General features: G+C 55.3%; 8 protein-coding genes across 8 annotated transcripts; 3 read left to right on the top strand and 5 right to left on the bottom strand.

The window, feature by feature from the left end:
* Positions 1-22: 22 nt before the first annotated feature.
* On the bottom strand, positions 23-1,179 carry ACA1_092410 (oxidoreductase, 2nitropropane dioxygenase subfamily protein; the record flags this gene model as incomplete). Its single annotated transcript, XM_004334686.1, has 2 exons — positions 23-963; positions 1,041-1,179. 2 exons carry the CDS (start codon positions 1,177-1,179, stop codon positions 23-25), a joined length of 1,080 nt encoding a protein of 359 aa, XP_004334734.1.
* Positions 1,180-1,421: 242 nt separating this feature from the next.
* ACA1_092400 (HD domain containing protein) lies at positions 1,422-2,820 on the bottom strand (the record flags this gene model as incomplete). The annotated part of the gene is made up of 6 exons (XM_004334685.1): positions 1,422-1,578; positions 1,653-1,668; positions 1,821-1,935; positions 2,006-2,114; positions 2,181-2,280; positions 2,388-2,820. 6 exons carry the CDS (start codon positions 2,818-2,820, stop codon positions 1,422-1,424), a joined length of 930 nt encoding a protein of 309 aa, XP_004334733.1.
* Positions 2,821-2,928: 108 nt separating this feature from the next.
* On the bottom strand, positions 2,929-4,317 carry ACA1_092390 (CBS domain containing protein; the record flags this gene model as incomplete). The annotated part of the gene is made up of 7 exons (XM_004334684.1): positions 2,929-3,086; positions 3,152-3,229; positions 3,286-3,399; positions 3,461-3,705; positions 3,769-3,845; positions 3,945-4,097; positions 4,159-4,317. The coding sequence occupies 7 exons, from the start codon at positions 4,315-4,317 to the stop codon at positions 2,929-2,931; spliced, it is 984 nt and encodes a 327-aa protein (XP_004334732.1).
* A 165-nt stretch (positions 4,318-4,482) lies between these two features.
* Positions 4,483-7,523, top strand: ACA1_092380 (uncharacterized protein; the record flags this gene model as incomplete). Its single annotated transcript, XM_004334683.1, has 7 exons — positions 4,483-4,705; positions 4,788-4,926; positions 4,992-5,081; positions 5,148-5,208; positions 5,573-6,908; positions 6,973-7,115; positions 7,212-7,523. The coding sequence occupies 7 exons, from the start codon at positions 4,483-4,485 to the stop codon at positions 7,521-7,523; spliced, it is 2,304 nt and encodes a 767-aa protein (XP_004334731.1).
* A 121-nt stretch (positions 7,524-7,644) lies between these two features.
* Positions 7,645-11,633, top strand: ACA1_092370 (telomerase reverse transcriptase; the record flags this gene model as incomplete). Its single annotated transcript, XM_004334682.1, has 18 exons — positions 7,645-7,773; positions 7,857-8,028; positions 8,096-8,315; positions 8,424-8,523; positions 8,602-8,752; positions 8,936-9,057; positions 9,131-9,313; positions 9,406-9,600; positions 9,687-9,803; positions 9,889-10,007; positions 10,148-10,212; positions 10,292-10,355; positions 10,464-10,633; positions 10,709-10,792; positions 10,836-11,105; positions 11,170-11,254; positions 11,375-11,495; positions 11,565-11,633. The coding sequence occupies 18 exons, from the start codon at positions 7,645-7,647 to the stop codon at positions 11,631-11,633; spliced, it is 2,436 nt and encodes an 811-aa protein (XP_004334730.1).
* A 451-nt stretch (positions 11,634-12,084) lies between these two features.
* ACA1_092360 (uncharacterized protein) lies at positions 12,085-15,808 on the top strand (the record flags this gene model as incomplete). The annotated part of the gene is made up of 5 exons (XM_004334681.1): positions 12,085-12,670; positions 12,759-13,195; positions 13,272-13,736; positions 13,820-14,007; positions 14,089-15,808. The coding sequence occupies 5 exons, from the start codon at positions 12,085-12,087 to the stop codon at positions 15,806-15,808; spliced, it is 3,396 nt and encodes a 1,131-aa protein (XP_004334729.1).
* A 219-nt stretch (positions 15,809-16,027) lies between these two features.
* On the bottom strand, positions 16,028-18,355 carry ACA1_092350 (uncharacterized protein; the record flags this gene model as incomplete). Its single annotated transcript, XM_004334680.1, has 6 exons — positions 16,028-16,857; positions 16,958-17,038; positions 17,142-17,658; positions 17,728-17,952; positions 18,123-18,218; positions 18,317-18,355. The coding sequence occupies 6 exons, from the start codon at positions 18,353-18,355 to the stop codon at positions 16,028-16,030; spliced, it is 1,788 nt and encodes a 595-aa protein (XP_004334728.1).
* Positions 18,356-19,578: 1,223 nt separating this feature from the next.
* On the bottom strand, positions 19,579-21,130 carry ACA1_092340 (uncharacterized protein; the record flags this gene model as incomplete). Its single annotated transcript, XM_004334679.1, has 5 exons — positions 19,579-19,656; positions 20,283-20,443; positions 20,566-20,620; positions 20,728-20,855; positions 20,917-21,130. The coding sequence occupies 5 exons, from the start codon at positions 21,128-21,130 to the stop codon at positions 19,579-19,581; spliced, it is 636 nt and encodes a 211-aa protein (XP_004334727.1).
* Between the last annotated feature and the right edge of the window lie 5,130 nt (positions 21,131-26,260).

Below are 26,260 nucleotides of genomic sequence, written 5' to 3'. Positions count from 1 at the left end.
GTTGGGCTTGTATGTTCATCCATCACATTCCTACGACCCGCTCGCGCAGCTGGCCAACCACTTGGTCACACTCGCGCACGAGCTCCGCAACGATCTCGCCCGCGGGCTGGACTTTCCGCGCCAGGCCTACGCCCGTGCCGGCCCACACCACCAGCCGCCGGTAGTCGCCAGCGTCCGCCGCCCGCCTGTAGGCCGCCCGCAGCTCGTCCCTCGCTGCCTCGCTGCCGTCGCTGCGCTCCCAGTCGGCCACCGTGTCGTTGCGAAGCGCGCGGCCGTCGTAGGCCGGCGGCCAGCTCGTGGTGCCGCGCATCTCGTCGAACAGCCGCGTGCGCACGGTCGACTGGCCGCCGTCGCTGGCCTCGATGATGGCACGCTGCAGGCCGGGTTGCACGGCGGCCTCGCGTGACGCCAGGAACCGGGTGCCCAGGGCCGCGCCGTCGGCGCCTAGGGCCAATACCGCGGCGAGGCCGCGGCCGTCCATCACCCCGCCGGCGGCGAGCAGCGGCAGGGCGGGCGGCAGTGCGTCGCGGACCTCGGGCACCAGCGAAATGAGGCCCGCGCCTGCCTTGGACCCGTGGCCGCCGGCGTCGGCGCCCTGGGCCACCACCACGTCGACCCCGGCTTCCGCCGCGTCCAGGGCCTCACGCACGCTGGCCACCTGGGCAAATACCACCGGCCGCTGCGGTGACAATGATGACGAAGAAGAGGAGGCCGACGATGACTGGTGGATGGCGTCGACCCAGTGGCGGAAGCCGTCGGCACCGGGGACGGCCGGGGCGAACAGCCACAGAGCGCACGGGCGGTGGGTGAGGATGGTGCTCAGCAGCTGGCGGGCCTGGGAAGGGTCGGCGGCCGACGTCCACGCGAACAGCCCTACACCGATCGGCAGAGACTGGCCCTCGGGGGCGCCCAAGAGGGAGCGAGCCCGGTGCAGCTCTGCGTCGAGCTTGGGCAAGTCGTATCCTTCATTTGCGTCGTGCGGTGTGGTGAGTGCGTGTGGTGTTATGTGTGGAAAAGAGAGGGTTTGTGGTGGGGCTTACCCCCAGCGATGAAGCCAAGGCCATGGGCACGGGAGACGGCGACGGCCAGGTCGGCGCCGGAAACGAAGGCCATGGGGGCCGCGACGATGGGGTGTTTCATGTGCGGCAGTAGGGCGCGAAGCCGAGTCGAAGTGGCCATTTTTTTATAAGGCGAATGAAGCGAGGAGTAACGAACTGGCTGTGCGGGTTTATCGAAGTGTACAAGTGGTGCAGGTCACCCGAACAGCCCTTGGCATCGGCGACATGTCGCTTTCGGCGTCCGCGGTAGAGCAAAGGAAATGCGAAGGGAAATGTGATCGCAGAATAAATATTAATAAATTGGTGTTGTGTTCTCTACAAGGGGAGGGAGGGCTTCATACAGCTGGACCAGTGGTGGTGGCCCTACTGGCCCTTGGCCACGGCCATGTCGGCGTAGTACTTGGCAAGTAGGGACGATCGTTGGTTCTCGGGCACCAGGGCGGCGTAGGTCTTGCCTCGGATCTTGAACTTGGAGGCAAACACTTCGTCCAACTTCTCCTCAAGCCCTATGTTCGTGCCTCTGTTGACCGACCGCCCAATCAGCATCAAAGGTAAAGGTGTAGTGTGTGTGGTGTGGAGAGAGTGTGAGCATACCGAATGCCCTGAACAACTGCGTTCGCCCACACGAAATAACCTTGCACTCGTGTGGCACTCCTGCGATCGGCAGACAAGCACGCGACAATCAGTCTTCCACTAACGAGTGCATTTCAAAACGTGATGCAGGCAAGGCAAGTTGCTTCAGCTTCCAGGAGACATACCAACCAGGCACGGGGGCGCGGAGAAGATCACGCAGGTTGTAGAGCTTGTCGGCCAACTTCACCAGCTTGGCCTGCTTGGATAAGTGAGGCGCGTGCTTCACCTGGTGTTTCTTGCGCGCCTGGACGACAGCTGCACTGTTAGAATGTATGTGTACACGTTGAAGAAGAAGGTGAAAGAGAGGTACGTACGTCCTTAGCGAGGGACTTGTCGTCGGTGACCTCACGCACGATGGCCGCCACCTTGATGCCAAACTCCCGCTCCAGTTCTTCAAACGTCGTGTCGGTGTCCTCCACAGTGCTGAGGGAAGAACAAATGGTAAAGTTAGGAGGAGCAGGAATGCAAGGAGGATCAGGATGGAGGTACTCATGGAGCATAGCTGCCTGCAGGGTCTCGACGTCTTTGACTCCTCCCTCTTCCGACAGCGACCAGGCCACGCCAAGAGGATGGTTGATATAGGGCGTGCCTGTCATTGGGCATGCACGCGCGACAAAGGATGATCTGAGATCTCTTTGATCCTCATCGCGACAATCAAAAAGCCATTAGCATAATCCGTGGAGGGAGGCCATATACCGTCGTCATCCTTTCGTTTCTGTAATCGATGCTTTGTGGCCGCAAAGTGAGCAGCTTTCAGAAGGCAGTTGGATAGTGTGAATGAATCGAGATCGCCATTTTCTTCTTCCTCGTCGGTTTCCACGTTCTGGTAGGTCACCGGCCTTGCTCCCTCAGCGCCGTCATCTTCACTTGACTCCGTTTCCTCCTGCACTGCGTCGCTGCTGTCCTCCACCTCCTCCCGGTTCTTATCTGCCTTCGCTTTGGACTTTGATCGAGGCTTGCTGGCCGGCTTATCCGATTCAAACTCATCGTAGATTCGTTTGGCCTTCTTGTAGCCAATGTTAAGGACCTTCCGTAAGTGCGTCACCGACACTGACTGGTTCTTCCGCTTCCTCTTTCGAATGTACTCTCGTACGTTGTCATCCGGCAAGAAATTATCGGCGCCCTCCATCGATTGCTCAAGATCAAAACAGTCCGGATTTGATCTTATCCCAGCAAAAGAAAATACAGGACAAATTTAATTCATTTCTTCTGGCCGTCTTGCACCGTGACCACGAGGTTAGTGCAGGCTGGTAATGGTGGCCGGTGCGGTGTTGCTGGCCTTGTAGTCGTAAGGGGAGAACTTGCAGATGATATCCGACAGTGAGACGAGACCCACCGGCTGTTCGGTCTCGTCGACGACCCACACGCGGTGCACTTTGTGAGCCAGCACGCTCTCTGCGAGTGTGAAGGGAGATGAGTTGAATGGTACATCAACTTGCATGCAACGGCGTGAAACGCACCCATTACATCGGCCAGCTTTGCGTCGGGGGCACAGGTAATTGGGTAGAGCTTGTGGCAAAGCGTCTCGCCGTACATGGCTGTTGTTGTGTACAAGTGAGCTCAGGCGCACCCAGAAGATGAGTGTTCATCATACCGGTCAGATAGTCGCGCACAGGAAGAAGGAGCATCTTCAACCGATCGGGTGCCATGCCGCGCAGGTCCGATGCGGACAGGTTGCACACCAGACGGCCACTCTTGTCACAAATCCCTAGGGAGAATGTTCATCAGGTGATCCCCAGGGAGATGACTGTAAAGTTATGCTGTGGTACCAATGCAGTTCATGTCCCGTTGAGTCATTCGCCGGAAGGCCTGGAGCACGTTGAGCGCTTCGTCTTCGCTGACGCACAACATGTTCTTCCTGCCCTGCACGAGCCCAGCCTGCGCAACTGTCTGCGACAAGAGCGCCTGGTCCAGCTTGTCGCGGTTGGCGAACAGGAACCGCACGATGTCGGTCTGCGTGAGCAAGCGGTAGTCCTCAGGCTTACTGGCCTGCGGTGTGAGCCTCACCAACGCCCTTCACCCGTCAAGTTAAGTGGTCAGTCAGCCCAAAGTAGAGCTCAACGGAGCAGGAGTCTACCTGTGGTAGCCTTTGGACAAGGGCTCCAGCACACTGTACACGGAGTCGCTGGCGTCGAAGATGCAGAAGAAACTCGTCTCGTCTGTCAATGATGGTGGAAAGTGATGAGTTTTTTTGATGGTTCAGCTGCACGAGCCTTGTGTGTGCGAGTGTGTGCCTGATATGAAGATTTCCACGATGGGGCGGTCGGCAAACTTGAGCCTCGGCACGAGCTCCATCTCGCTCATCTGGGGCTTGTCCTCCTTTTGCTTGCGCACCAGGTCGACGCTGCCCCAGGCGATGAACAACGCAATGTCGGCCACGTTGGCGATCCCCACAAACTCATTCGTCTGGGTGGGAATGTCATCAGCTTCAAGCGACCTCTACTACGCCGTGGGTGGTTGAGGGTACCTCTTTGCTGTATACAGGAAGGGAGAGGATGTTGTGCAGCCTCAGCTCGTCGCACACGCTGGCGACGGTGGTGGAGGGCTCCACCCACACCAAGGCGGGCTTGTTCTCCACCACCTGCGAGAGCTTCGCCTCCTCCAGGAACCTGCGCTGTGCCTCCATCTCTCCTTTTTGTTTCAAAGCATCACGTCCTGATGTGACACCAGAGCCTCTGATCGTCTGCCTTTCGTCAAGTTTTACCAGAGCACTGCACACAAAAATAAAATAAAATGAAACATATAAAGAAATAAAGAAAACGTGATAAAATGGTAAATAAAGAAATAAAACATGGAGCGGAAGAGGAAGAGGCCGCCCGATGAGGAGGGTAAGTGTGAGGGGCGCCCTGCCGCGGCACTGCCCAAGCACAAGAGGAAGCGAGTGGACCAAGCTGCGCAGGCTGCAAAGCCTCCAAGGCTGGATCAATCCTCCTCATCTTCCTCGAGCAGCAACAATACAAACAGCACGCGCAACAGTGCCAACCAAAGGCGAAAGAAGAAGAGATCAAACCGAGGTGCCACCCGTTGAATGTGAATTAAATATATATTTTATACTTATTATTTTTTAAATATAAAATTATATATTTTGCTGTGTAGTGCGGCACGACGTGCTCCAGAGCGTCTTCCCATCATGCCAGACGCTGCACCAGTTTCTGCTGCGGTTCAAGGACCAGGCGGGCGCTCGGCCCTTCCTTCTGGCCACCGACACGCCGGCCTATCGCAACCTTGTGACCAAGTACTCTTCCTTCCGCCCTTTATCCGCCAGCGCAAGTACTTTATTGATTCGCGTGTGCTCATCAGGGCCGTCGTGGCGGTGCCAGCCAACGCTCCACCGCTGCCCGTGGCGCCGTCGATGGAGTCCAGATTCAGAATTGAAGACATCGTGCTTCGGTACGGTACCACAAAACGGTGAACCTCAGCACACGCACGTGCTTACACTCGGCTCGCACTCTGCAGCGTTGTACAAACCCTGTGCAGGGCGGAGTCTCGCCATCTCCTGGCCAAAGGCTATCGCAAGGTGCGGTCACCGATGATGCCAGAGCTCTTACATTCTCGTTCTCTTCTATGTGCGGGTGCGTGTAACTGACTGGCTCGAGGCAACCTTCAAACCCGAATGTCCAGGGTCATGGGCTCATGAACGTGTGGGGTGTGGAGATCTATTATCCCAACATGATCGTCAACATCATCAAAACGCCCACCTGGTACACCTTTACTGCATACATTCTCCAACATACTCACACCCGGAGAAATTTTCTGACGACTCTTGTGCGTCTACCGGTGCCAGGCAAGCGTTGCTCTCGAGGATCGGCGATGAGCTGATGGCGTACCTGCTAATGCACACGTTCATGTTCTTACCACTGCCCCACAACTGCTACATGCAGATCACCGGCCCGTCGCTGTGGCTCTCCGGCTCGGGGTCGATGATGGAGGAGGGCAGCGAGCTGCAGCAGCAGGAGCTGTGGTCGCGCAAGGATCGCTACCTGACCCTGCCCTCCTACGCCTCCCGCGCTCACCGCCGGCGCAGAAAGATCGAGATCTTCGATCTGCTATCGGCCCACGGCAAGCGCGGATCCCAACGACGACCGCACAAGCGACGAAAGCTGAACCACGCCGCTGCCACCACCAACACCAAGGCGGAACACGGAGGCCAGGGCTGGTCGGTCATGCCTCTCCCCGCGCCAACCCACAGCAAAGAAGAGAAGAACGAAGAGAAGAACGAAGCGACGCAGAGACAGCAGGAGAGCAAGAAAGCACGTGGCGATATAGAAAAGAAAGAGAACAAAGAGCTCAGCGCAGAGGAGAAGAGGCAAGCCAAAGTGAAGAAGCACAGGAAGCGAGACAGGGCGAAGAGGAAGGAGCGGAAAAAGATGGCCAAAGCGGAAGAGGACGAACGGCGAAAGATGAGCGCGGAGGACAAGAACGCAAACCACCCGGCGGCGGGGCTGAAAAAGACGAAGAAGGGAAAGGAACCTCGACTGAGCATGTGGCGACGGCGCAAGGAAAAGAGAGCGGCAGCGCGTGCAGGCCAAGGCGACAAGAACGTACGCGAAGTCACTGGCGAACAGTTCAGCGCTTTTGCCTGTGACAGCGACGATCCGGTGTCGGAAGGCGAAGAAGACGGCGGGGTGGTGAAGGGCGAAATGGGTGACATGGAGGTGGAGGAGGAGAACACGCCAATGGAGGAGGACGCACCCGCTGAAGCGGGACTATACTCGGCTGCACTTTGGCTCGACGACCCACTGATGAACGACCAGTGGCGGCAAGCGGAAAGGGAGGAGTTCGAAGCGGCCTCAAGGCTGGCTGTGGGGACGACCACGCGGGAGACCATCGTCGAAGCAGCCGCACCGGCACCGGCACCGGCACCAGCACCAGCACCAGCACCAACGCCGCCGAAACGGCCAACACCTCCAGCACCGCCACCGACGCTGACTCCGAGTCAAGTGCCACGCGGTACAAAGAAGGCGGTGTACGCGAAGCTGCAACGTCAAGGGGACGTACCGACGACGGACACGATAGACGAAGGAAACAGGAAAGAGAAGACGAAGACCACGAAAGCACCAAAGAGAACGAAAACGAAGAAGGAAAAGAAGAGCAAGTCGAAAAAGAAGATGCCGACCGTAAGGCAAAAAGCGGCCAGCGCCGAAGAGTTCTACGTTCCCCGATCTCGCATCTTTTACGCCAACCCATCCACGAGCTACTTCGGGCTTCCGCCGAAGCGTACGTCGCTCATCGCGTCATGTGCCCTCTCTGGTTCCGACTGACCTCGTTTATTTACATGTAGACACGCTGAACCGCATCAAGTGCACCAAGATGGGCGCCCGGCGACTGCTGCGTGAAATGTTCGTGGACAAGGCCACCTACGATCCCGTCGCCCCGCCGACAGTGCAGCCGCAGCTGCGACGCTCCGATTCAGGCCTGTTACCGGTACCCCCAGCGATCTCTTCTCTTACCTCCCAAGTTGCTTAGACCAGTTGCGCGTGTGGTGGTGCGTGTGCGGTGGCGCGTGTGCGGTCGTATCAGACGCACAAGCTTAAGAAGATGAAAAACGTTCATTTGCCTAAGTCGCTCCGCGGGCTGCTGCCCTTGGCCATGCACATCATTCGACGCCACGAGAAGACGAAGAAGACCAAGACCTACAGTCGCGCCCTGCACCGCCACTGCCCCATCCCCACTCCGCCGACCGCGACCACAACGGCCCCTCAAACGAAGCCTCGTCATGATGCGACAGCGACCAAGCGGGCGGCTCAACCCCCATCAAAGCATGCGTCTCCGCTGGATGTCTGGTATGCCCACATCATCGTCATCGCCGCCATCGCATTCATGAGTGGCTGATGTGACGTGTAGTGGCAGGCTATACACGCAGGAGGGACAGAAGGTTGAGCAAGACGCTCCGGCGGCGGACTCGACGCTCGACCACCTCTCATTGTTGGCCACTCAGCCGCCAGACCTTGACATGTCGATCGACGACGAACAGGCCCCGACCCCGACCTGCCCAACACAACGCCGTGCCGCCGACTCAAGTGACCACACCTCGCAGCACGAACCGACCAAAGCAGCAGAAGCAGCAGCAAAGGGTCACAGGGTACGCCTCAACCTTACTTCGCTCCAGCGATCCATAGCTCACGAGTTCGTTTCCCCCGGTTGCGGTGGTGGTGGTGGCCGCAGCGAACGAGCGAGACCATCGCCCGACTTCAACAGGTCACCTCCTACAGTACCCTCTTCGCCAACTACTGTTGCACGTACCGACAGGTGGCCTCGTTCGTGAAGGCGGTGCTCACTTATCTGCTTCCGGCGACCTTGTGGGGTTCCAAGCACAACGTGGCCATCCTGGCCAAGAGTACTCCCCATCCCGCCTGCTCTCACCCTCGCGCGCACTGTCACCCACAGCAGCCGCTCACCACCAGGTGTGGATGAGTTCGTACGGCTGCGGCGCCACGACCGCTATTCGGTCCACTCGGCCATGTCCGGGCTACGGCTGCGGGACATGACGTGGTTGCGAGGCGTGCGACGCGACTACAAGGACAAGCAGCGCATGGTGCAACGGCTCATCAGCTGGGTCTACTCGCAGCTCATTATCCCTCTGCTCCGCATCCACTTCTACGTCACTGAGAGCGGACAGTATGGGTACGTTCACCGGTGGCGAGTCACAGAGGCGGGGAGACCACAGTCGCACGCACGCATGCACACCACACACACACACACACAATGAACACACCTCAACCCAATCTACAGCAAAAGGATCTTCTACTACCGAAAGCCCGTGTGGGCGCACATCTACCGGCTCGCGATGGCCGAGTTCAGACGGAGCCAAGTGTTCTCCGAGGTGCCTTCGGTACGTGTTTGCGCCCTCGAACTGTTCCCCCCCCCCATGCTCGCCTTGGTTGTGCGCTAATCATTGCCGACCGTGCAGGATGAAGCGAAGCGGGTGCTGGTGTCGCCGGAGCGCCAGCTCGGCTTCTCGTTCATACGGTTCCTGCCCAAGAATGGCGGCGTGCGGCCCATCGTGAACCTCAAGCGCAAGCCCACCAACTACGCGGCCATCTCCGTCCTCGACAACGAAGGTCCCTTGTTTCTCGCGCACCCACCGAGACCATTTGTTTTTTCCTCACCTCGACTCTTGGCCGCGCACAGAGACCAAAGCACGCCCGGGAAACCGCGCGCCGTCGTACAAAGGTGATGAACGGCCCCCACTTGCTTGGCTTTTTGATGGCTTAAAGTGTACTGACCTCTGTTTTTTCCAACAGTGACGGCAGCCTATGTGGCGGACAGAACTAACAAGAAGATCGAATGGAGCATCAACACCATACTCAGGACCACCTTCTTCATCTTGAGACATGCCAAGGTCGGTCGTGCTCCGCTCTACATAGTTCGCATGGCTGTGGTTTGTATTTACACCATGGTGCCATGTGTGTGTGCGTCGTGTGCGTCATGTGTCGCAGGACAACAACCCCGAAGTGCTGGGCGCGTCGGTGTTCAGTTACAACGACGTCTACGTGCGCCTGTCGACCTTCCTCAATGAGCTCCGACAGGAGCGAAAGCGGAAAAAGCTGCCGCGGCTCTACTTCGTAAGCATGGACATCAAGAGCTGCTTCAACAACATCAACCAGCACAAGGTCTACGAGGTCCGTGCGCACCTCCCGCATCCAACCACCTCCCAACCACGCCACATTCACAACACGCACACACCGCACACACCGCACACACATGACGTCAGGTTGTCGACAAGTTGCTGAAGGACCAGGACGAGTATCTGGTCTACCGAGTGATCACCCACATGCCGGTCCCGACCCTTCGGCGCATCGTCTCCCGGCCTGAGGGGCGTGTGATGCCCCTGGACGAGCTGCCCCAGGCCTACGCCTTTGCCCGCGACCTCGCACAGAATCGAAAAGACTCGATCATCACCGACCAGGTGCGCACGCGCAGCTGATTCGTCTCGTGCTCGTGTGTGCCGTGTGCCGTGTGCTACGTCGTGTTGAAGCTTTGCCTCAACTTTAGGTGGTGCATATCACCATGGACAAGAGCGAGACGATGGAATTGCTCAAGCAACACCTGTTCGACAATCTGGTGGTGGATCGTATGGACGACACCCCCAGGTTCTACCGCCAGACGAAGGTACACCATCTGCTACTTGCACTCCAACAAAAGTAGTAGTCAGTCTGTCCCTCTGACTGACCTGCGCCTTTTTTGACCGTGCCAGGGGATTGCGCAAGGCTCGGTGCTCTCCACCCTCCTCTGTTCGCTCGTGTACGGGGACTTGGAGAACAGCTGCTTCAAGCACCTGTCCTGGGACAGTCGCTCCCTACCTACCTTCTACACGTACGCACACCACCACCACCACCACCACCACCACCACCACCACCACCACCACCACCACCACCACCACCACCATTGCGCGTCTGCGCGTTAGCAGCGGACTCGCCACTCTTTAACTCGGGTTGATTGGTGGTTGGATGCAGTCCTTCGCCTTCGACCACTCAGTCCATATGTGCCACGCCGATGGAAGACCCGGCAAAGCCCAAGGGTGCGTGCGTTGTTCATTCCCCGCATTCTTTACATCGCTTGAGTTTTGTCCTTGCTTACGGCACTTATTTACCACCCAGGGGTGCTGGTGCGGCTGATCGACGATTTCCTGTACATCACCACCAACGCCACGATGGCCAAAAGGTTGCGCTCACTTCGCCTGAGGGACTGAGCCGACGTTAGCGTTCAGGGTCTAACCCGCTGCTCTTTCTCTCTCTCTCTCTCTCTACTCTTTCCGTTTGGCCTCGAAAGGTTCGTGTTGGACATGCACAAGGGGTACCCGAGCCACGGTTGCACGGTCAACACCCTCAAGACGCAGGTCAACTTCGACATGAGCGTCGACGGCAAACAGCTGAACAACGTCAACCACCGGCCCTCGACCGCCAAGCACCACCGGCATCCCAAGCAACCGCCACCCACCGGTGCCGCCCCCCACGTCAGTCACCGCACGGTATCAACTCGTGGTTCTGACCATTTGATGCGGCGATTGAGTGCAGACCCGGTCTTGTCGTGGTGCGGGCTGCTCATCAACACCCGGACGCTGCAGATACGCGCCGACTACACTCGATACGAGGGCACATGTACGCACCGCTATGACGCCTTCCCCCTTGGCCCGTGGTGCAGCGCCTGACGTGTCCTCGGGCTGGACTATGCGGTCGATCAAAGACATCGCAGAACAGCTCACGAGCGGTGGCGGCGGGAGGAAGCTGTGGGTCGGGATCCTACACGCGGTCAAGCCCAAGTGCCACCCGCTGCTGCTCGACTCCCGCATCAACCAGCCGGAGGGCGTGGCCCTCAACGTCTACCAGGTCTTCACACTGTGCGCGATCAAGTTCTACTGCCAAGTCAAAGCCATGCCTCGCGGCGCCGACAAGAACCCCGCCTTCTTCCTGGGTACCAGTCCCGCCCAGCTGTTGGGCTCGAATGCACCACTACTAACGCCCTCATATGCGCGCAGGCGTGATCTTCGATGTGGTCCGGTACATGTGGATGCTCGCCAAATCACGCACCTCGTGCGGGATCGCCAAGCAGATGGACTGTCGGTTCTGCCTCTCTCGCCAGGAGGTGTTGTGGTGAGCCCCTACAGCCTGACCTCCGTCCTCTTCCCGAAGCTCGTCGGCTGAACTGCTTTGCTTGTGTGTGGTGTGTGGTGCGTGTGACAGGCTTGGCTACAAGGCCTTTGCGACGGTGCTCCAGACCAAGCAGACCCTGTTCTCCCTGCTGCTTCCGCCCCTTGCCACCAAAACCAAACAGATCTGGCGTTCGGTCCGGCACAACAAGAAGGTAAAACCCTTCTTCCCTAGCTGATGGGTTCCAACTCGCATGTACCAACACCGTGGCAACAATGTGCAGGTCAAACAGCGACTGGCCTACGCCACCGACCCGCACAACTCGGAGGTGTTCAAGCTCATTCGCTACTGATCCCTCCCACGCCAAAAGCCAAAAGCAAACGTGTGACCAGGCCTCGCGCTCCACAGGAAAAAGAGTGGAAAATAACAAGAAAAAGTGGATGAGCCGGAGATTCAAGAGAAAAGCGGCCGAAAAGAAGCAGCTGGACTTGCGCGCAGGGCGAGCGACAATCCGGTGGCCTGCTCTTCCCCTCGGGCCGAGGCGCGGATTGGAATCCCCCCCAAAGGTAAGCTACCACCACCACCGAGGTTGCACTTCTCCGCCTCCCTGCATATTGATTGACAGAAGGTGCAAGCCAGAGAGAAGCAAGAAGACAGTGAAGGTTGCGCAGTGGAGAAGATAGACAATAGCCGAGAGCGAGCAGGAAGAAGGCCAAAACTAGTCACTGACACCAAGTAGTAGAAAAAGGAGGAGGAGAAGAAGAAGCTAGAAGCTAGAAGCAGAGTGCCAGTGGGCCACCACAATGTTCGGGACACGGGACCGAGAGTCGCCGGCCGAAAGGCGCAAGAGGGAGAAGGAGGAGCTGCGGGGGCGGACGCTGCAGCTGCTGCACCTCATTGAGGACCACCTGACCCAGGCCCACCCCATGCGACGCCGACACACGCGACGAAAGGCCGACGGCACCGTCGCCGTCACCGTTCTCCGGGAGAGCAGCGCGGGCCGCGGCGGCAGCGGCATCGGCGGCAGTGGCAGCGGCATCGGCGCCAGGACCAGGACGACCGACCACGACGACAAGGGAAAGGAGAAGATGATGGTGAGCCGGAGCGGAAGCAACATCTCGGAGCGGACTGACGACGACGCCCTCTCGGCGAGCCTGGAGCCGATGATGCAAAGCGGCAGCACAGAGACGGTCAACACCAACACCAACACTAACAGGACGACGACCGCAGTATGCCATGTGGGCGAGATGGTCGAGTGCGTGGAACAGCTCAATCTTCTGTGGGACCGCGTGGTGGTCTTCGGCGGCAAGGAGGAGATTCAGGAGACCTTCCTCTCCCTCCCCGTCATCGAGATCCTTCTCCGCCTCCTCAAGCGACATCCCCAATCCGGTATACTCCCCCTCTCTTTCTTCGTTTTCGTTCTTTTTCGATCTTTTTCACTTGTGCAACGCGGCTAATGCGAGTGAACGTGTCGCAGCGGCGTTGCACGCACGATGCGCGCAGTTCTTGACCCCGCTGGTCACCGAGAACATGGACGCCAAGATCCGGGTCGAGCGGGCCAAGGGCGTGCGCGTGTTCGGGCTGGCCTACCAGCAGTTCGGCCCCTGGGCGCGAAGCCCGCCCAAGGCCCAGCAGCCGGTGCTGGGCCTGGAGAGCGGCGGCCAGACGGCGATTCTGGCCGAGGGCCTGGTGCACGCGGTGGCCGACGCGGCCGCCGGCGGCGGCCACCCACAGTGGGCGGCCACGAGCAACGAGATCGAGAAGGCCACGGCTGAGTCGGAGACCAAGAACGCGGCCGACGTGCGCGAGATCCGCCTCATGCTCGAGAAGCACTCCGCGTTCGACACTATCGTCAACCTCTTCTTCGCGCTCACCAAGTCCATCGCCACCTGCGCGTCCCAGTACCCCGACGAGGTTCATCTCCACTCCCTGTGCGTGTGCGGTGGTGCGTGTGCCATGCTGACGTCATCGTCATCACGTCAATGCGCAGGAGAAATACCTGCAGAGTCTCAAGCAGAAGGTGAACAAGGTGATCTACCGGCCGCAGCTGGTCGAACGGCGCCTGCTGTTCCTCGTGCGGCACATCCTGGGCTACAACCTGCTGTGGGGCGGCCTCAAGGACGAGTACGACAAGATGCGCAAGGAGTTCTCCTACCTCCACCTCGTGTCCCTCCCCACGGGCCACATCGAGCCGACCACCGCCGACGCCGCCGCTGCTCTGCCGCTTCTCGTCGACCACCACCACCACGCGCCGACGTCGGCGGAGATGGGCCACGGCGGCCCCGACTTGACCGGCGACGACGACATGTCGGCCGCGACGCTGTCGTCGTCGGGCACCGGGATCCGCAGCGGGAGCGGCATCGGATCGTCTGCCAGTGGGCTCAAGGACAGTCAAGGCCGTCCGCTCAAGCGCGAGCAGACCGAGCTCGAGAAGAAGCACAGACTCATCCAACGCGTACGTAGACCATTCACATATGCGTGCGTGTGCGGTGTGTGTGTGTGTGTGTGTCGAGCAAAACTGATTTGTTGTTTCCACAGAAAACGAGGGAGATGGTGCGAGCGGAGATCCGCGAGCAGAAACTGGAGCAGGTGCTGTGTCACGTACAGCTCATGGAGGTCAAGATCGACAAGCTCCCGCCCGACGTCGACAAGGACGGCTTTCCCGTACGCGCCCGGAACCCCTTCGTCGTCATCCAGCAGTGGCGATGGCGGGAAGCTCCCGGACGGTACGCAAAGTCCTGTGCCACCAATGCTCTACGTCACTCTCTCACACAACACCACCCACCACACACCACACACACACACAGAAGCCAGCCGGCGTTGTGGAAGAGCACGATTGAGAGAGAGAACCAGTCGCCCGTGTGGGACCTGCGGCCGCTGGGCAGCAAGGAGAGCGGCTACGTGCTCACCCCGCGCCAGGGCACCGGCCACAAGGTGCGCCGCGCGCTGTCGGGCTTCGTCTACCGCCGCAACCCGGTGGCCAAGGCCATCTCCCACTTCCAGCTGTGGAAGAAGAAGCGAAAGGCCACCCGGAAGAAGAAGAAGGCCGAGGCCTTCACCACCGTGCGCGCCGTAGGCGTGGCCGCCGACGACAAGCGCACACTGAGCGCCAGCGGCGGCCACAAGCGCAAGACCCAAAAGCAATACAAGCACAAGCACAAGCACCACGACGGAGAGTGCGACGACGAGCACCACCATCACAACCCCAAGCTGCCCACGCGGGTCAAGCACTACGTCAAGGAGCACCACCAGAAGCACGCCGAGGAGCCGCGCGACCCGGCTATCACCACCGTGGTGACCGAGATGCACAACCGGTTCCGCGCGCGCTTCTTCCCGCCGCTCAAGGTGTCGGTCTACGACTGGGTGGCGGTCGACCACCAGGAGTTCCTCGGGCGGGTCGAGATCGACCCCGCCGTGGTCTACCTGCTCGAGCAGGAGGTGATCGCCGGCCGCAAGCGCGCGATGGCTTCGGGCGTGACGACCGAGGGCCTGGCGCGGGCCAACGCCGCGGACGTGGCGCGCGAGAACGCGCGCCTGTGCAACCGAGGCCGGCGGGGGAGCTTCCTGCGCGAGATGATCGACACCGACATGGAGAGCGACGAGGACGAGGAGCGCGAGCTGGAGGAGCTCGACTTTGAGGACGGCGACAACGACGACGACGAAGTGAGCAAGAGAAAAGCGAAGGAGGAAAAGAACGAAGATGACGAAAAGAACGAAGACCACGAAAAGAGAGAAAAGAAAGAAGGCTCGCCGGCTCGAGGCGACGAGGAGGTGGTCAAGGTCGAAGAGGAGGAGAAGGAGGAGGCCAAGGAGGAGGACATGAACGAGAAGGCAGAGGAAAAGGAGGAGGAGAGGAACAGGGAGGAGAGGGACAGAGACGAGGACCAGGCCCAGCGGCGGAACGAGAGAGCGAGGCTGCAGATGCGCGCCAACATCCGGCGTGCGGCTGGCTCGCCCGAGGAGCTCGAGCGACTCAACCCCGCCTCCACCGACGCCGACGCATCAAGCGAACCGCGCGGCCGCACTGGCGACCACCAGGACCACCCCAACCAGAAGCAACCGCAGCCGCAGCCGCAGCCGCCACAACAACAGAAGCAGCAGGCGCCGGCCGCAGCCAACGACGAGAACGCGCACGCGGCGGAGGGGAAGGAGGCGCGCAAGCGAGAGCGCCAGGAGATGGAGCGCGAGAAGCGGGAACGCAAGGAGACGGAGAAGCGCGAGCGCGAACAGAGGAAGAAAGAGGAGCACGACAGGAAGAAGCGCGATGAGGAGGTCAAGCGGCGCACGCGGAAGATGAGCAAGGCGGGCCTGCAGGTGGAGGACGCGACGATCGCGAAGGAGGAGGAGCAGCGCGGGATCACAGTGGTGATGCCGCTGTACCCCGGCGAGGAGGAGCGCAACACGCCCGGCCTGGAGCGGCGCCACGCGGGGCTCTGCGGCCACATCGCCATCACCCTCACCGTCACCCCGCCCCACTGGGCCGCCAACTGTTCCACCATCTCCGAGCAGCCCCTCCCCAAATCATGAGCTCTGTCGCCTTGTTTGCACTTTGTTGGAGGACAAAGTGATGAAGTGGTTGTAAGACGCACAGAGAAAAAGAGAAATAAAAGAAAGGGAAAGAGGAGAGAGGTAGAATAGTGAGAAGACAGTGAACATCCAACACTCCCCCCTGAGTCAAGAGTAGTCACATGTATTCTCAGCCTTGAGCTTTGTGAGAAGGCATGGGGAACAAAACAAGCCTTTCTTTTACACATCACTGCGGAGCTGAGCCATACGCCTTTGCAGGTGTCCACGTGCTTGCTTCTTGCGCCAAGCAAGGAATGTCACACCCGCAACAGCCACCGCGACCACGAACAGAACGGCCAGGGGGATCGCCACCGAGGTTGCCACGATGAGGGCCAGATCGCTGGACGTGTCGCCGGAGCCATCGCGGGAGAGGAGGACGCCCAGGCTGACCGATGGGTCGTAGTAGAGCGAGCGGTTGAACGGCGGGAACTCGAGCACCAGCACATACTCGGGCAAGTAACCCGCCGACGAATTGGCCAGCACCACGTCGTGACTGAGCAGAGGAACCCACGCGCCATCGACCAGCGCCAAATCGAGCACTTCCACCTTGGCCACCAGCAAAGAAGAGGAATGCGACGACGACGAAGCCGTGACGGTGTCGTCGAGCAGGGGCACGTAGTAGGTCGTCATTCCTGCCTGCGGTTCGCCGCCCCGGCGGATCACTTGCCCGTTGCGACTGAGCGATGCCGAGACCGAGGAGCTCAACGCCGCCAGCCCGTAGCGGATGGTCAGCGGCGTGTCACCGGCTGGTTCGGACATGGTGCGGTTGTCGGGGCCGTCGGTGTTGTTGGTCGGCACCGCAGTGCTGACGGTGAGGTTGACCGACCACTTGACAGAATTGGCGCCGATGGTGAAGAGGGTGGCATTGAACTGGCTGTCGGTGGGGTGATCGTAGAAGGCGAACGCCTGCTCAAGAGAGGTCGTGTTGTCGGCCAGTCCCGCCGTGTAGTAGGTGGTCGTGAGCACATCTCCGGCTTCCGTGGTGCTGTTTTCCGTGCGGACGACAAACGCTGAAGTTCACGCAACCTTGTTGGTTCCAGTCGCCGAAAGAGGATCGTGACTTTGCCATGATGCATGTCGTGCCGTGTGGTGTGCCGTGTCTCTGCGTACCATCGATGGCAACCGGAGCAGTCTCTGGACCCAGCTGAAGATCTTTGAATGAGGACCTGACCCCCACCACGTCGTTTTTGCCTATTGTCGAGAGAGGTTGAGAAGTGGGGAGGGCATGCCTGCTTGGCGTACTTTTTCATCGGAACTAAACCCTCACACTGGGGGAGGCATCATATATGCGTACCGGGTCTCTCGCTGTCCTTGAAGAGCGAGGCGATGGGGTCGTTGTCATCGATGTCGGAGCGCACCTTGGCCACGGGCGACACCGCCGGAGCGCAGCTGGGGGACGCTGAGGGCGATGGCGAAGGGGGAGGGATGCGGCCAGGACAACCCGTGATGTTGACCTTGGCGGCCACGTCACTCGAGGTCCAACCTGACCAAAAGTAGTAGTAAACGCCCAGTGCTATGGGTGCGCCGGAGTTGCTGGGAGGCACTTCTTGGGAGGAGGTCACTGGCTGTGGGATGGACATGTCGAGGAGGAGCCAGTAGGTGGTGTTGCTGAAGAGCTGGATGCCAGAGGGCGAAGTTGAGTAGAAGGTGTACACACCACCAGTTTCTGCGGGCGCGTTGACGTTGAACGTGGAGTTGGGCAGTTGCGTTTGATTGTCCAGCTCGGTGTAGAAAAAGGACCGCCGCCAGACGGCGAGTGGTACAGCTGGGAGGAATGCGCGGCAATGTGATGTCAGCACATACGCTGTTTTCTGTCTGGTGCGGCACTCATAAGACGAAAGCCACGTACAGGCATCTATGGCGATTGAGAACGAGCGCACATAACAGTCTTCAGTTGTGGTAAGCTCCTGTGCCACAGAGGACACCTGGAACCTCCCTCCATCTGGTTGCGTGTTCGTCGCCAGGAGGCCGCAGCTGCCCTGAGCCGAAGCAGGCCGACCGCCAAAGGCCAGCACCATGGCCAGGGTAAGGAGGACCGTGCCGATTCCTTGCGCCCTTGTGGTAGGCATGTGGCTCCGTGACGAGGTGGGCTTTCGCTTGACAGACTGCGGCCCTTCAACTACAATAGTTGTGAAATTGCGCAATTCCGTTGTACTACTGGGACCTGTTGCACAACCCCATATAAATTCCTATTTTTGCTGATGTCATCACCCAGCGTCCAGGTATATCACACCACAACAATAACAAATAGCAAATAATCTCTGATTGCAGGCACCTGCCGTCGCAGAAGAAGGCTGCACACCAGCCAGATCTGCGATGTGAGCGGCGAGGACCGCAGCGCCTTCACCAGTAACATGGTGTCCACCAACTTCTGGGTCAACGCCACCAACCAGGGCAACAACCAGGTTCACGACACGCATGACACGCACAACACGCACGACACACACGACGCACGCACATGTGAGTAACCAGCTTGCGACTGAGTGCAGTTTCCCAGGGCTGCAGCATCCAGAACTACACTGGGTCCAACAGGGCTCCTTCAACCAGGCCAGTGGTGGCTGTTGGAATACGAAGGGTAGAGGAAGAGGAATACACTCCTTGTGGTGTAAGGGTATTGTATTTGAAGTCCACTCTTCTCACTTGGTGACAGCTAGGGCGCTCTGGCTGTCACAGAAGATGAGGATCACTAGACTCATTGGCATTGGAGGTTTGAAAAATTGACATTAGATCACTTGCATGGGTGCCATTGACATAGTGTAGAGTTCTGCTTTGTGTGATGAGGTAGTGATACTTTTCTGTTACTTTGACACCCATGCTATTGGTCCTATGGTGAGTGTGAAGAGGTTGGCAGAGATTGACTTTTGATCCTAGGTTGTGAGGGCATCATGTTGAGGGCCACAGCTTCAGATCATCTCTCTCAGAGGTGTTCCCATCATAGGTGCCTGGCTGAGATATTGACTAGGGGGGTGTTGGAGGACCTCCAGCTTGTCAACAGTGCTACCCTCACTCCATGTGACACTTGTCTGCTCACCAAGAGTGTGTGTAAGCCAATGAGAAAGGTACCAGCCCCTGGGCTGGAGTGCTGGGCGAGCTGTTCCTGTGGGGAGGAAGATGGCAACAGCATCAACTCTACCTCTTGGCTGATTCCCCAGGTGGTCAACAACAAGGACAACAATGGTGGTCCACCAAGTGGGCAATCATCTGCCAAAGCCTCTTTTCACTGATGTGACCAAACTGTGCATGTACCTCATAACTTGTGGTCATTTGAAATGAGAGGTCCAGTCATTTTGAAAAGTGATTTTGTTTGTGAGTTTAAGCTCATAAAAATGGTTTTGATAACACAAAAAAGGTTTTATGTTAACAATAACATCACAAAATTGGATGCATCTTGAGATATGGCAGATCAAAATTCCATCATAATGAGAGATGTGATACTGTAACAGGGCCAGCAGTCAAAGTCAAATTAGTTTGGTGTGGTTGGCATAATGTGAGGATTACTGGGGTAGCCAGTGTTCTTTATTTTATTGGCATGGTGGTGATTGTCATTGAGCATTGACAACCGCCACCATGTCTAGAGGAGGAAGCTTTTTTTGATGAATTGGGAAGTGAACAAAGGAGTTTATTTTAAAAGTTGGAAAGATTGGAAAGACAGAGTTTAGTATTCACTCCTATCCACATCAGAACCAGAGTGGAAAGGGGAAAGTGACCCAAGGTCAGGCAATTGGTCAATGTCAGAGTTGTGGCTTCTGTCCCTGCTCCAGCTCCTGCTCTGGCTCCTGCTCTTGTGGCACTTGTGTCATGATCCATGGCTGTGCTTGTGGCAGTCGTTGTGGGCACTGCTGCGTCTGTGGGCGTGGGTGTCAGTATCCTCATGATCTTGATGCTTTCTCTTGTGCAATGGTTCCAAGCAAGGGGTTGTGGAGAGCTGGGACTGCTGTTGATGTTGAGAGTCAGTGATATATTTCATCACATACATGTATGCAACGAAAAAAGGGCATGGGTGAATGAAAACCTGTGTAGGGGTGCTAGGAGCTGATGCCATGGAAGAACAGGGTGAAGGTCAAGAAGAAGTGGAGGTACTGGATGAGGTGAGTTGATGCACCACTGTATGGGCTGCTGTAGTCCAGGATGCAATGTTGGATGGGTTGGAGTGAATGAGGATGCTGTCAATAGCACTTGCAATGATGTTGGTCTTGGTTTTGTTCAGTTGCACTGAAGCTCCATTGATGTGGTAGCTGAAGTTGAGATGGAAGCAGGCATGAAGTGGAGTAGCATGAAGTGGAGTGTAGTTGAGAATGCTTCATGGTTTGGTGCTTGAGGCATAGGCAGTGAGGACAAGCTGATAGAAGACATGACCTATTGTTGGTAGGAGAGCAGGTGAGAAGAGCATGTGCCACCAAGTTACATGAGCAAAATACATACTCAGTTGATGCACTTGAGGAGCAATGTGGACCCACTTCAGGTTCCACCTCTTGATGAGGGAGGGCTTCTTGTAGGCCATGAGCTTGGGAATCTTGGTGATGTCCTGGACCAGCAGTGACTCTGGATTGAAGGTATAGGACTTGTTCACTTGACTGATGAAGATGGTGTAGAGGCCTGCATGAGTATTGTGTACACGTATGTGATGAGTTGTCAGCATATTTCTAAAAAGGAGTAAGCTGTGGAAGGGGTAATGAAGAGCAATAAGTCATTGTGTATGTGTATGTGATGCAATGTACCATTGTGTTGGACCCCACCAGCACTCTTGGAGTGGATGTTATTGGCATATATTGACTGCAATTCATTGCATACACATACACAATGAAAATAATGGAGCATATATTGACTACAATTCATCATGTACACATACACAATGAAAGAACTATGCAAAAGGAGAATACCCACTCTCCAGTAGCCACCTTGTTCTTGAGGTGGATGAAGTCCCTATCCATGAGGTGTGTAGCCAACTTTCTTGCCTTGCTCAGGAACTTGACATGTCTCTGGCAGGCAATGAGGAGCTCCTTGAAGGCTGGAAGAGAGTACAGTCAGCACAATGGGATAGTTATAAGAAATACTGGTGGGGAGCATACCGTTCTTGCTGATCTTGTACTTGTTGCCTGCTTGGATCTGCTTGTGCTGTTCAGTTGAGATGTGCTTGAGGACATGAAGCAGAATTGGATTGGAAATCAAGTGATTGTGAGGATAGAGGGGCGTGATTGGCATGGGTTCTTCAGATTTGGCATACAAATTCTTGAGGTAGGCGGCACTCTTGGGCCAACTGTTGACATTGAGGAACTTCTTCATGATGCTGGTGTAGTTGCACAGATTTTCTTGTAGCTTCCTCTGTTCTGCCTAGTTGAGCTTCTGAGCCTCAGGCTGCATGAAATAGTGGAGTTAGAAAGTGTTTGGAAGTTTGTAATTTTCTGTTGTGTATGTGTATGTGATGAAATGTACCATTGAGCTGATGAGCTTCTTCCAGTCAATGGCTTGCTCACCTTGAGTAGTGGTCCAGAACTTGTTGGTGTGTAGGGTGTCATGGTACTGGAAGAAGTCCTCCCACTCATCCTTGTGAACTGCAGCCTTGTTGTGCATGTGGTTCTGGCCCCATGTGAGGATGTGAATGTTGTCTTCTGAGACCTTGTTCTGGAAATGGAGAAAGGGTATTAGTTGGAGCAGGGACATCATCAAAGTGAGTCAGAAAAAGAAAAATGTACATCAACAATGTCACAACACCACTTCCTGGGAAAAGCTGCTGTGCAGTCTGAACATGATGATTGCTGTTGATGATGCAGTACTCAGGCATCCCATCTTTGAGGATGCACTGAGAGGGAGGCAGCTCTTGAACAAGCAGACACTCCATTGTCAGAACGCCCATCTTGTTCATTGATGTTGAGAGAACTCTGTGTCCTCTAGTGGTCACCAACTGATGAGTGCCACTCTTTGTCATTTGGTCAATGTCAATTGTTGCAGTGTTCATCTTCATGTGATCCACACAGAGGACACCATAACGCTTGAGGAGGGCCTCCTCAGGAGGCATGGAGAGCTCCTCTTCTGTGGCTAGGAGGAGATGAATTAGCAAACATTCTATTGTGTATGTGTATGTGATAGAATGTCCTGCAGTTGTGGTGCATAATTGGCTTCACAAACAGCATGAAAAGCATACCTCCTTCAGGAGCTTCAACAGCTCCTCATCAGTCACCATGGCAGTTGGCAGGGTTACTTGCTCCTTGCTGGCAGATGTTGTTTGGGCTGTTGCATCAACCTGAAGAAAGTACAGGATTAGTGAGATTTATAAAGGACTACATTTCATTAGAAATCAAACACACTTACCTCAGGTGCTCTGAGCAAATCTTGTGACATCTCTGTGGTGGAGCTGGCTCCAGTGGTGCTATTTTTTTTGGCTTCTTACTCTTGAGTCTCAGGTATGGTCTGCTGAGAGTCAAGAATGAGCTTCATTGATGAGAATATATCAGTTATTCTATTGTGTATGTGTACATGATATATTACTTATATAAAATGGTGGTTATAATTGATTATAAGAGTCAATATTGTAGAATAGAATGGAAGTATGGAGTATAATTAAACAACTGGTAGTATTTAAAATGATATTTCATTGCATATGTGTACATGATGAAATTGTGTCTATAAATGCTAATAAGATTTCATTGTGTATGTGTACACAATGGGATGGTGTGTACCAATTCAGTCAGTTTTGCCTTGTTCTTCTCCACCTCTGCCACACTTGTGAAGTAATTATGAAGTGGAAGACACATGATTCCATTAAATCACACTACTTTCATTAAACAAACTGTGCTATTGATGTACTGTGCACATGTTTTGAAGTTTGCTGAGGCTCTTCTTCTTGAGGTTGCTCTCCTTCTGCTTCTTCCACTCTGGTTGCTTGACCATCCACTTGGCAAGCTCAGCTGTGTTGTGGCAGGTCATTACCCTGGATGGAATGCTGCTTGTGGACTGGGTAAGGTTGTTGCTCATGTTGTTGTGTGTAGGTTGGAAAAGAATAATGACCATTGTACCATGTTCAGCCTTAAAAGGACTATGCTCAACCAATGAGATTTTTTGCAGACATTTCTTAAAAAGTGTTAGGCTCAAGGCCACCAATGGTGACAGCCCACTCTGAAATTTCACTGTCTTCATGGGCGAGATGTCATTGGCTGCTGGTTAGATGGTAGACTGGTTTGTGTTGACACTAACTTCAATTCTTATCCTACCCTCTCACCCCACCACATCTCTCAACTGCTCACCCATGGAAGCATTGGATGGTGATACCTGGTTTGTCCCATACTTCTTTTTGATTTTTCCTGTAATTCTTGACCTTCTTTATCAAAATTTTGATGTACCAGTGAAAATCTATTTATCATGACAATATGTAACATGTAGTTGTAATTCCTATTTTATCATTGCATATGCGTATGTGATGATTTAACTATGTTTACATCATTTTCATTTCTCCACTTGCATGCACAAAATCGTTGTGTATGTGTATGTGATAACTATCCTGTCTGAAATCATCTCTTTTTTCTTACAGGCATTTTGACCCTTTTTTTGAAAATGGATATGACATCCCTGACACACACTTGGGGAGTGATTCTGAGGATCTAAGTGATCTCACTGTGACACCAGTACTTGAGATTCCTTTATCCCTCATTCTGGATGTGTGTGGTGATGATACTGGTCAGCTGGCTACATCCAGCCAGCAGATCATGGATTCAGTGGACTGCTGTACACCACAGCCAGCAGCGAAAGTGCTTTCAACAGTTGAGGCATTGGACTTTAATTGGATCATTGCAAGTCCCTGCTGTTCTGTGCTCTGTCTGTGCAAGTTTGATGTATCACAGATATGAGCATGCCACATCTGATATCTCAGCATGACCCAGGCAGCTTCATGCCAATGGCTGAGGACATTGATGGAGAACCAACCACTCCACTGTTGACTCTACCATTTACATCATCAGGTATTGTCCATACTACAGCTCATTGGAGATAGCTTCCTCACTATGCCAGTAGTGTGTTTGCAGGCAGGTGTTCATGCTTGCTTATGGAATCTCTGAGAACAAAATGGCCAACTTCTCCATTGTGGATACTCTTTGAACTGGAAGGACCTCCATGGACACTATGGCTTGGGCCAGTGCATGGATAACCATGTACACCAACATGGTATTACTTCCCTTATCTATTGTGTATGTGTATGTGATAGAATATACTCATTAATCATGCTCACAACTACCATAAATCACCAGTGTTTTTATCATGTTTGTGTATGTGATACTCATCACCTGTTTTGCTCACCTTCTCCCTTACTCCAGTATGGCTGTCATGCTCCCAACTCGACCTCTGTCTACATGCTGATGATCATGACCAAGGATCACCTCTACTGGAAATACTTGGATGCCTTGAAAGCCCAGCACTTCACCCAGGCAAAGCTGTTGAGTCTCACTCACTTCTGTAAGATGTTCAAAGGTGAACACAGGCACATCAAGTTCCCTTGGTTCTGCGTCCTTGGGCAGTGCAATATCTGTGCCTCAACAAATGACACCCTCACCAACTGGATGATGAGCACAAGAGAGTGGGTGCAGCTGAAGCAGTGGAAGCTGGATCACCTCAAGCTTGTTGAGGTGGAGTGGAAAGCTTATCACCTCCACCAACAGGAGGCTGTTGCTGATCCTGGTGTGACTTGTTGATTATCATGGATGGTTTGACTGATGTCATTCTACCTCTCCTAGTGCCTCTGCCCTTGGCCTGGAAAGACCTTCACCTCTACAAGCTTGGCATTCATGGATTTATCAACCATGGCCTTCACCGCCGCTCCCTGTACCTACACCAGGGCCAGTTTGGCTGTGGTCCTGACTTTGCAGTGTCTCTGCTGCACCATCACCTCACCCTTCACTTAGCTATTCCTGCAGCAGGACTTTGTCTGTTGACTCTCTACCTACAGTTTGACAACTGCAGCTGGGAGAACAAGAACAAGTACATGCTGGCCTACTGCCACTGGCTGGTGTTCAACAAGGTGTTTTGATCAATCACCATATCCTTCCTGCCTGTGGGACACACCCATGAGGATATTGACCAGATGTTCTCAACCTTTGTGATTGGCATGAAGTATAATCCATGGGTCCTGACTGTTGAGGCTTTCAAGCAAGGTCTGCAGGACTGGTATTCTGCACCCCACCTTTGCCCTGAGCCTATATTCCTTCTTGAGTGCTGGGCTATCAAATCCTGGCTGGATCCCTATATCTGTGGTGTTCAGGGAACCTCCAGGCCTCATGTCTTCTGCTTCTCCTGTCATGAAGAAGATGTGCAGATGTTCATGAAGGACTACCATTCCTCTGCCTCTCCATGGATGGGTCCCTATTCCTTCCTCAACCTCTGTCCCTCTGACTCTCCCCTTCCTCTTCTCCTGGCTCAGCTTGATACCACCATCCTCAAGGATACCCTCTCTGCCCTCACTGAGCTCAACAATGCCCAGGCCATGAAGAAATCCTACCAGGATCTTGTCTCCCTCTTCAATAGGCCACCTCTAGAGCAGCTCACCAGTGACCCATTTGGCTGGGTTTATGGGTACAAACATGCTCAGAATGACCTTCTCTCTGACCTGGAGCCATTGGATCGGCCCATCAATGCTTCCATCAGTCTCACTGGAAGTGCTACACTTGAGCTGACATCAGTGAAGCCAGATGATGGAGCCATTGTGGCAATTGCTGGTGAGAAAGGAGCTGTGTGGCTTGGTGTGGTCAGTTGCACTACCTGTGCATGCATCTTCCTAGACTGGCTGGATGAAGCAATGGATGGGTCCTACCACTTAACTGCTGACCCACCCACCTCTGTCTCCTACAATTCCCTCATGTGTGCAGATGTTTCACTGGATCTCAACAACCAGATGAGACCTGCGCTCTGGTCATGGCTTCTTAGCATGTGGAAAGACTGGCCTGATCTGGACAAAGACTCCAGTCACCATAGCCCAACCTGCACTGAAGAACTGCCTGATCCTGAGCTGCTCAGGAGGGGAAAAAGAAGGAAGTAAGTTGTTGGTGTTGTGTGTTGCATGCAGCACCTGAGGTTTGTTACAGTGCCCTGTGTATGGCATGTTGGGCTGACTGGGCAAACCTCTTGATGTACCTTTTGAACCTCCATGACAAGTGCTCACTCCAACCCATCTCAAAAGTTCTATTGTGTATGTGTATGTGATGTCTATGCATTTGAACTACCATTTCTTTGTTTATCACAGACGTGTTGGCGCAAAGTAAAATCTGACTCTACCTTGTTTTGTGTCAGTGCTACTTGGAACAACCTCAAAATGCACCTTGCTTTTTGCTTTCACCCCCTCCATCAATTCCATAATCAGTGGCCAACATGGTGCCCTCACTTCTGGTTCATGTACAACCTCACACCTTATTCAGTCAGTTGCACTCACAGACA

The sequence above is a fragment of the Acanthamoeba castellanii genome, assembly GCF_000313135.1.
Source record: "Acanthamoeba castellanii str. Neff unplaced genomic scaffold scf7180000084645, whole genome shotgun sequence".
Classification (NCBI taxonomy): domain Eukaryota; phylum Discosea; order Longamoebia; family Acanthamoebidae; genus Acanthamoeba; species Acanthamoeba castellanii.
The sequence above is the reverse complement of the archived record's forward strand: the minus strand, read 5'-3'. Positions and strand labels throughout refer to the sequence as shown.